Genomic DNA, 10,514 nt, shown 5'->3' with positions numbered 1-10,514 from the left:
GCTACGAGGGCTCACAGCCAGAAGAACTTCAGTCCTGACACTCACCTGGAGTTAAGGTAAAATCACCTCTTTAAATGACAAAAGCTGGGCACAGTTCACAACCATTTGTTGTGCACTGCTTCAGTGTTAGTAATCCTGTGGGATAGAATTTAATGTTACTTCATTTGGTCTTGTCAGGAGCTGAATTTCTACAACAGGAATTCATGTAAAAGTTTATTTACATAATGTTATTTCATACTGAATGCAAATGTTTATTCATTTCTAATCAAACTTTAATTTCTAATAATTAATTTTAATTATTTTTGTATTCAGTTAGGGGGTTTTTTGTAACAACAGGATACTCTGAAATGTCTACAACTTTTCTCTATTACCCAAAAAGTGGCAAAATATATAAGTGGCAAAGTACTAGTATGACAGGGGTTAATGGCACAGCTGACCCTTTACACAGAAAATCTGCAATGCTGCCTTTACTTTCATTAGCTCAGTTAAAATTTTCCCCTTATCTCCTCACACTTTGTAAACTATCCCCCACCATCAGAACGCATTGTTAGAGGGGCTACAGGAAGTGTGCAAGGGAGCTCTCTCTACTGTAACACTGCAGTTTTGCTTTGAATCTTCCCTCTCTACTGTAGCTCTTTTCCTCACCACAAGTATTTTTATATCGAAGTTGCTATGGGAGTTACTTCCTGTTGCAGTTATGAGGTTAGTAGAACAAGAACAGCAGTGCAATGATATTTCATTGTAATTTCATGCTTTCTTTGTAAAAGCCAGATCACCACTTCTTATATAATATCATTTAATATTCATTTTCCATTATAAAATTACAGAAAAGAAAGGCAGACCAAGTGGATGATATCCTCTTCTTGTTTCACAGAGATACTGTAAGAATAACAATGAAAGGCTGCGTGTGGTCAAGACAGCAGAGATGAAAAGTCATCTTTTTCTGATCTTTTACACCTTGTGAGCGCCTCAAGAATAAGGAAATTACATGGGAGCAACTCTTGATGCAGAAATCATTAGGGGCAGTCACTGCAGTGCTTCCCGCAGCAGCTTTTCAATCATGAGTGAATGGGTGTTGTAGAAGGGCAGCCCATCCACTTCCATCTCTAGACTGGCAGTTTTGCCACTGCGGACCCCAAGCTGCACAAGTGCTTTCAGCAGCTTTTCTTCCTTGAAAAAGAAAGAAACAGAGTATAATTAAAATTCTGAATCAGACAAGAGCAGTCATCAAGATCTTTATGTGAATTCTGGGAGAGACTGACCCTATCCTCCATATTTATTTTGCCATTGACTTGCAAGTACTATCTTGTCCCAAAGAATATGTTTAGCATCGGGAGCTCAGGGTGTGTCAGATGGTTTAAAATCTTGACTGCTATTTAATCACTGAATATTATTTTTCTCCACACTGCCTCAAACAGAACATTAGCGTTGATTCAGAAACATAATTTTTTGCCTGGTTTCAAGTTCATATATTGCACAAATCAGAATCAGAGGAACCTCCACCCAAAGTATCTCAAAAATCCATCTGTGGTTTACCCAGCAAGGCAGCTGTCTGCAGCTGCCTTTTTAATAGAGAAAGAACAGAAGGGAAAGAGGATGCACCAGGAAAAAAGGTTACAGAGAACACCTGGATGGGCTTCATACTCACTCTCCTTTCCTGCAGCTTCTCTGATCTCTCTGTACCTTTGGCCCTCTCTTCTCTTTTCATTATTGATTTTATGAGAATTCTGGTTGCTTAGGGAAGGAGTGGGGAAAAAACAACCTTGGAAATTGTGCTTCCTTGGCATGCTCTGAACTAGCATATGCTTTGTTTAGAACTACAGTTATTTTCTTGCTTAGCTAATATAAGCAGATAACAAAGCATGTTCCAAGTTGAGCTGTAAAAGTACACAGAGGGAACAAAATCCATTTTCGTGAGCTATGGGTCAGTTAGCATTGTGGGATGAAAAGATGGGATAAAATGAGCTCTGAATAAAACCACAGGGAACAGTGAAATTTCAAGATCTGGTTTCAAGTGGATGTATGTCTGGCACAAACTGCTCTGCTTTTCATTTGTCATGAAATGTACATAGTAAAACTTCCTATTTTTTAGCATTTACTATAGTGAGAATTTATTCCTTGAATTCTGTTAATAAAAATCTAAGAAAACTAAAAACCTAGTCACTTTTTAGCCTCCCCTATGCCAACCCTCTGATAGGTTATATAAGACCTCGAAACACTCACCTATCTTTTCCTCCCTTTCTTTACTAGGAATGCCCTTTCTGGTCCTTGTCTACTGTGCCATTTCCATTTCAATGGAAGCTGCTACTTCGACAATCCTACCAGTGTCCTTGATAAAGACTTCTCTAGGTTTTAACACTTCTTGTTTGATATTACCACACAATAACTTCTAGCAAAGTTCTTTATCTCCTGGGCACAAATGAATGACCAAAAGAAATTATAACGTTAAAATATCTAATTTTCTCTTATCAAATCTTAGGACTTTTTCTAGGAACACTTCTTAACCACAAAGAATACATTAGCTGTAGATCTGAATTGAGACACAATATGGTTGCATTTTACCTAATAGAGTACATGGCCAAAATATAATTATTTCTGAATGAAGCAAAGCATGCCCTGCATGATCAATTCAGTTTAATTTTGTAACCAGCTTTCTGAATGCACTTTCTAAAGATCTGTCTTTTATTTCCTGGTAAAACATCCTAATTCTTACCTGCAACAAAATGAAATGAGGCTCTGGTTTTCTACTAAAGGAAAAACTATGCATAGTTACATGGTGTCAGCAGTGACACAGCTATTTAAGGAAATTGTCTGGCTACATTAGTAGCATAAAATTCGCTACTTTATAATTTATAAAATTATAAATACACAGTTTATTTCATATGACTTATCATATACATGAATGCAAATACATATACAACTGATCTTTCTGTACAAGAGAGGTTTCTGTTTGCATTGAATGTATTTAAATGCAAAAAGGCAAAGCAAATCTCTCCTGTCACAAAAGAGACACCTAAATTGGATACACAAAATGTATTCTCTAATATGAATAGTTTGTGCTACATACTTACATATTAGAGCTCTCTGATCTGCTTACATGAGGTTAAAAAGTTTGCTTGCTTAATCCTACATAACTATGCCTGATAAACGACGCCAGTCATCAAATGCTACTGATTCCATTTGTAATACGCAAATGCAATGTATAGCATGCTTCCTCAGCTGTACAGTGCTGCAATTTGACCACAGTTCTCTCTTTAGTAAATAATTACATTGGGAGTGCAGTAACAAAAAAACCAATCAAATTAATAGAAAAATATCTCATTAGTTTGTGCTTTATTCAAGGGGGAAAACTTCCTTATGAGTGACAAAGCTAATAAAGCACAGTAAAATATGTCACACCTTTATATCTTTATAATTCATATTCTTATGGGTCATAATTAAAAAATACTATACAGTTAATACGTTGCTATTAATAAAGAAGTTCAATATGTTCAGTAAAAGAACAAATGCTTGATATATCAAACCTGTTTGTGAGATGCAATGAAATGCAGAGTTGACTGCATTAGCTACATTTGGATATGTATGAATGAATTAATTTCATTACAGTCACTTTGGTGTAAAACTACTATGAGCATCTGAAAAACAAGGCAGTACCATAATCAAATCATTAGGTAAGCAGAGGTAAAGGTAAGCAAAGCTTGTAGGTCCAGTTGTTTCCTGTTCCTGCAGCTGTCACCACGGAACAAATGCTTTGCAGCATCTCTCACTAAGATGTGTGTAAAGGCTCATCCATGAACTCAGAGCAATCTCAGTTTGCTGTTCAGTGGGAAAGGAGAGCTCTGCAGTTCTGGGGTTTGGCAGGGCAATCCTGACACTGCTCCAACACCAGCCTGCAGGGAAATAATGTTGGTGTTTCAGGGTAAGTCTTCACTTAGTAATTATGATCTACAGCATTCATGGAAGTGCCATTTTTTGAGGAAAAATAAAGCACATTATAAGAAAGCTGTCTGGTGCTGAGGGACGCCTTCAAATGTCCTCTTTCCAATTACAATCACAAATGTAAACACTGAGATGGATCTGTGTCATGCTGCCCTTTATCTCACTAGGGTAATTATTACAGCATTAAATGAAGCTGAATTTTGCAGAAAGTAGCCATGTAAACATAAATGGTCTGATTTTTTTATACTAATGGAGCATGTGAATACTAATGTATTCAATCTTCTGCACTGTTCATTGTTGTGTGATTTATAATTAAAAATATCATATTTTCTTGTCAGACATTTTGTCATTTTCTCTCCTCCACAAAACTGTTTCCATTAATTTTATCTCAACAGATTTTAGTATTGCACTTTCAGTAGCCCATTATTGGATCATTAATATTCCCAGCTGTATAGCTTAGTAAAACAAAAACAAAAAGGTTTTCCTGTACACAATATAATATTTAATTACAGTATCTAATTACCAGGAATTTTGATCATTGTCATTTTAGGATGCATTAATTTAAAGGTCAAAAACCAGTAGATGCAACTGGAAAAAATATTGGAAACTGAAAAGTAATTAATCTATTTTACAAAAAGACTGTGCTGAAAAGGGCTATATAAGCTTTGTTAAGCTATATGGCTATGCCAAGTTTTGGGATCAGTTTCAGTTTTATGACCTTTAGATGAAAAATTAAGATAGCAAGAATTAAAAAAAAAAAAAAAAAGAAATAGTGAGATCTACTCTGAAATACTTGAAAGGTGATTTTTTGGAATTTCATATCCTGAAATGAATGTCCTGTCATCTCAGGAGAAAAACTTCTTTGTTTTGGGTAGTAGCTATGGTAGATGGATTGCATTTTTCTTAGCATTCTTGGAGGTCACACACTTAATGAGTTTGTCCAAATCTCTGTAGAGGTACTCTGCTAACAAAAATGAATTTTGAAGTTTCTAGTTTATTGCAAAGTTGTGGAACAAACCTGATATAGTCATTAAGAGAGTGTGTGTGTGTGTGTATAGACAGATAAAATTTTTTTTAACCACAGCCAAGTTAAAATTAGAGGCACGTGCTTAGCAGGATGAGCACAGATCAGAGTCATTTCTCACCCCTCTCTGTTATTTTACTTCTTCTCAGTCTGAAACCTTTGCATTCCCAGAATATCACACTGTACTGTAAGAGCTGCATTAGTCAAAACACATTTAAAAATATTCATGTACAAGTTTTTCTCCAACTTTAATTTAGAAACATCACAAATTAATTGTAGAAATGTTCCAGCAAACTAGAAGAGGTGGAAAATCAGTAGTAAGTACAAAGATCAGAAGTATGGAGTGGCTAATGCATAAGAACTGTGAGTTTTGATTTTGGAAGCAGACATCTAAAGGACACTACAACAGAGGGTTATAAAATCATGAATGATGCTAAGGAAGCAAACAGGGAATTTTAATCACTGCATCTCAATACAAGGATTTCTTGCATTGCCCATAAAATCGTAGCACTATCTTCTGCTTGAAGCTACAAGACACGAATACATTCATATTGGAGTATTTCTATTTGCGATCTGTCTTGAATCCTTGGTGGAAAGCAGTCTAAGGACAGTGTGGCTGCTCCTTCACAAGGAATCCCCAGAAGACCCCAAAGACCTTATGAAGGTGAGGTATTGAATGGGACCAGGCAGGACTGAGCAGCTGGGGGCCGCTTCCACCTCCCTGTCACGAGCAAGTCCCGAGCCGTGGGGCACAGGACTTACCTTGGTGACGGACGGCAGCGCCGGCAGCCAGAGGCTCTTGCTGGGTGCGCGGGGGAAGCCGACGGCTCTGCGCAGGTAGCGGTCGTGGAGCTCACAGCAGCGCAGCACATGCAGGGCGCAGGCAATGGCGTAGCCGCCCCAGTTAGAGACCCCTGCAAAGAACACAAATTGGCTGCAGAGTGTCCAGAGTGTGTCACAGATACCCGCATTAGGAACGGAGAAACCCGAGCCCAAGAACAATACAGACCATCCAGTTCACAGGTTGGTCCTTGCTGAACATCTCTGTCTCACTGTGAATTTTATTTCATGCTGGTGTGAAAGAGAACTTTAACTATAACATTCAACTTTTGTTGAACATCAAGAACATACATTTGTCTTTGAGTGATTATTGAAATAACTTCTCCCTTTTTAAAGGGGCAATATGACTAATTTATGCCTGATAGGTGCATACTCTAAACAGAAGTTTATCAATTATACTGAAAATTTGTATGTGCACAGACATTTCAATTCGCACACAGATCACTTCTGCAGTCTTCCTTATTAATATTTGTTATTGAGTAACCTGATCTAGTGAAAGGTTTCCTGCTTGTGGCAGGGGGAGGAGCAACTAGATGATCTTCATGGTCCCTTCCAACCCAAACCATTCTAGGATTCTACGGTTCTGTGATTTTATATAATGTGTGATTTTTCAAGAATACTCAGGATTTGCCCAACTATTTCCACTTGAGTGCACTTTGTTCATGGAACATTCTCAATTTTCAGTTAGTTCTTCTGAAGCAACAGGCACTTAACTCTTCAGAAAATGTACATAATACAGAGATAGATCAGTTTGCTGAGGATGACTTGGAAAGGTCCAATAAAAATTACTTGGAAAGACAAATGTTTCCTTGTCAGTTCTATTCTCAAACATCAGTTACTCTCCCACCCCACCAAAAATCCCTTACCAGCTACAACAGTAAAATCAGCTTCAACATCACAAGCTATAACATCTCCATTTTTTATGTGCTTCTTTACAGCATCTTTTACTTTGCCCATTCCTAATTCATTTCCTCCATCTCCAACACCTTTATAAAAGGGAAAAAGACAAAATTAGTATGAATACAGCATATAACTGACAATCCCGTTAGAAAACATCCAGTTTCTTCCCCACAGTTCATATGTGACAGTTCATAGCTCCATATGAGATGGTTTATCCTTTTTCATCCACAGCACCTAAAAACAGAAGACTGTGAATGAAATAGCTGAAAGCATCATCTATTTCATGCCAACCTCTAAGTTTATACATGCAATGTACACTGTACATTGCGTGTATGCAAAAGAAATCAAAATTATCAAGTGGTTGTGAACTGCAGACAGAATCAAGACAGTAAACTTTGCTTATGGAAGGCCTTACATGAGTGTTATATATAATGTGTTATCACAAGTACATCAGCATAAATAAAGAAGATAGAAAATTAAACCCAAATCAATCTGAGAAATCAGCCAACATGATATTTTTATGATAAAGCAAGCATAAAACTTTGGCTTGTTACAAGCTTTAATTAAAAAAACAGAATAGAAATAACAATTATTGCAGAAAGACAAGCAAAAATATCCATAAGGATTTGGGCAGAAGCAGGCCTAACTGCACTGCCCATCTGTTTGATACAGACCACTAACGTGCCACAGTACACCAAGAGCCCAGCCCTGTATACTATTACTGTTTTCATTTTCCATAGTCACTTACCAAAAAAATAGCTAGTCTTTATTTTTTAAAAAATTTTCTTATATACTGGATGTGGGACCTTGATTTTTGCCACACAAATAGAAATATTGTGTATTTGTCTTAGTGATCTTAGTGAAATCTATGCAATTTCAGGAAAATTCTAGGCAACCCGATATTTGGGACATAAGGTTGTCAGATGCCATTTAAATTTCTGGAGACGAGGGTAATATATAAACTAACAGTAGCAGTTTATATAGAAGCTGGATAGTACCTCTAATCTCTTATCAATATATTAAAACATATTCAAATTATTTATTATTTATAATTATTAATAAATTATTATTCTTACTATTTAGTTGGAAATTAAAATTTCTGCTTCACCTGTCAGTCTGAATGGCACTTCTCCAATTTGAAGATTTTACAGAAAAATCCTAGACCATGTCTGTGAAACAGAACAGTGAAGAGCTCCAAGTTCTCACTGCGATGTATCAGATTTGAATTTGAAATGTGGCTGTTCTCTAATGCATAGCATGTGTTACAGAAAAAAATTACAATATTTATAATTTACACTTCAAACCCTGAAGACTGGTAAATTTAACACTTTTAGTAACTGCATAAATATCTCATGTGTCTGTAGCAAATTTCTTCTTTAAGTGAAATGGAAAGTTATTTCTCAGCAGCAATTTTTTATTTGATTCCTTAAGTCTATCCAGACAAGTGGGGCATAACTGAGTGACACATAGCTTACATAAAAGGATTTGCCATGGAACAGCAACTCTTTTTTATCTGCTTTAATAATCTGCTCCCATTTATTTCACCATTGGGAGGTAATGGTGCTTTCAAAAATCTCTTCATTGGTTGTACTTTTCAAACAGGTATTTCAAACAGATATAATCCTGGTGCTTCTATCCCCATATATAAATATGGTAGTTCTACTGCTTTGTAAGAATCAAACACAATGTTCTGATTTTTCTTATACTCAAAATTAAATTTTTTGTTCTTAATATTCTTTAAAAAGGCTAAGATTAATCCTTGTCCCATGAAGATAACCAACACTTTCTTTAACTGAAATATATCAATTGCTCAGGGCTTTTTCCATCAGTCCTGCTTTGCTTTCCTGTCCTTGCAGGAGTCCTGTCACCAGGATGGCTGCACAATTAGTAGATCTATTGCTGTGGATGGATCCCATTTGTGTGACACTGGGAGGAAAAGAACACCCCACTGAAGTCTCCTGTCCCATCCGTTTTCTTCTTCCTTCACACATTGCCAGAGAACTGTATTTTACTGTAGATCTCCAGAGTGAAATTCACCTGTGCAAACACAGCCATCCACACATGAGCCAGTCAGCTACACTGCTTTTAAAGAAAGAAACACTCCCTTCACACATTCAGTTCATCTCACCCCAAGGCAGACATCTCAAATATAGATGTCTGAAAATAGGCAAGATGAATCCTCTTCTAAAGGCCCAATTTCTTTCCAGGCAAAGGAAAAATAGTTCTGCTGGATCTTCCATGCAAGTTCCCACTGACTACATTGTTTTCTGAAACTACATTCATGAAATATGCAGGAGACGTCAGTCTTCTGTGCTAAAAACCTTCTGTATGAAAGGAAAATGTATGACCCCATTTTTTCATGCAGTACTTTGGAAAGCTTTTAATTAGCTCCCACATAAATAGCATATAGCTATGTCAATTGTATGACAGCTGAAAAAAATAATATGTGGTTCCAGTAACGTCTCTTAATCTTTTATTTCAGTCTTATGTGGAAAATGAGTCCCTTCCAAAGTCAGCCTTTCATGTCTTCTAACTCTGTAAATTCCTCAAGGCTCCTCACTCCCTGAGTTTTTAGGATGTCAGTACCCATACAATTGTAGGCATTGCTCATGCTTTGTCTATGGTCAAACTACCAGATCAGATTTTTTTAAAAAATACAGGTCTTGTTTTAAATGCAACACTTGACAGCAATTAATCACCATGTAACAAATGTTCTAACATTTCCCCTCTCCACCTACTGACACAGTGTTTTTTGCCATGGAGCACACTATATAAAGAACCTCTGTAGGCTGAAAACTTGATCTTTCTGGTATTCTAGCCTATGAGGTTATTCAAGTACTCCACCCTAATTCTGTACAATATTTGCATTTATTTTGGAACTAGTCATATGCCTCCAAATTCCTACTGACCATAAAGAAAGCTGAAGACAGCCCCACCAGAAAAAAATTTATCCTCATCAGTAGCAACACATTGTTAGCAGTAATGGGAGACAAAACACGAAGGCCACAGTGGCTAAGTTAAACTAGACTTTGAAGAAACACATTGAAAAACCCAACATCCAACCCAAGAAATTAATACCCAATTAAAATAATAGGCACCAAAAATTAGTGTGATAAGCAAGACAAGAAATGTTAACTAGGTAACAGACAATGTGTGAAACCATTACATTGTTTTCCTGTAGATACTCAGCTCTCCAGAGCAGAATATCCAGGTACACAAATGCCATGGGAGATCAGAGCAGATCCCTTCATTGTCCTTCCAAGCCTCTGACTTGTCAAACCATTTTCTATACAGAAATCTCTTTAGAGAAAGTTCACAGCACTGGGACATAGTGAATCTGAATAACTGCTTTTCTTCTTTTTCACAAGCCTGTGGTATTTTTTATTAATGACATTTCATAGTGTATTTGAATATCCAGAGAATGTTTGAAACAAACAACATTCTGCTGAATAGATTCAAATTTTAAGCTGGCAGAACATTCCCAACTCCAGCAAATGAATAATATACTTTGAGCTGCTGTGGGAGATATTTGAAGAGATTACAGTATTTTTAAAAAAGGAATCAGGTTGTGATGTTATGTAAGCAGCTGGAGAGATCAAATTCTTGTATCAACAACCTAAAATCAGGGACAGGAGTTGAAACTAACAGCAGCAGATAAAGTTCTGAGGCATTTTGCTAGACATCTTTACAAAACAGAGCTTTTCCTGTACTTGTTCAGTCAATCTTTGTCCTCTGTTGAGATTGCCAAGACCGTGCCATCTAGAGTGCTTTCTTTTGAATATTGGAAGCTACATCTTATGAATAGGAAAAA

The 10,514-nt window shown here is 36.7% G+C and overlaps 1 protein-coding gene across 4 annotated transcripts in view; it reads right to left on the bottom strand.

Moving 5' to 3' along the window:
• Positions 1 to 779: 779 nt before the first annotated feature.
• DGLUCY (D-glutamate cyclase) overlaps positions 780 to 10,514 on the bottom strand; it is a 47,381-nt gene continuing 37,646 nt past the window's right edge. For all 4 annotated transcript variants that reach the window (XM_066188661.1, XM_066188659.1, XM_066188660.1 and 1 more), the window contains 3 exons: positions 6,670 to 6,789; positions 5,726 to 5,877; positions 780 to 1,170 (listed from right to left, as the gene is read on the bottom strand). In XM_066188661.1, coding sequence (XP_066044758.1) covers positions 1,027 to 1,170; positions 5,726 to 5,877; positions 6,670 to 6,789 — 416 coding nt within the window. In that variant the 3' untranslated portion in view covers positions 780 to 1,026. The remainder of the gene's footprint in view (positions 1,171 to 5,725; positions 5,878 to 6,669; positions 6,790 to 10,514) is intronic.

This window comes from Chamaea fasciata, unplaced genomic scaffold (assembly GCF_029207755.1).
Source record: "Chamaea fasciata isolate MVZ Bird 193981 ecotype frontalis unplaced genomic scaffold, bChaFas1.0.hap1 SCAF_7, whole genome shotgun sequence".
Taxonomy (NCBI): Eukaryota; Metazoa; Chordata; class Aves; order Passeriformes; family Sylviidae; genus Chamaea; species Chamaea fasciata.
Note: the sequence above shows the minus strand (reverse complement) of the source record. Positions and strands in the feature narration are given on the sequence as shown.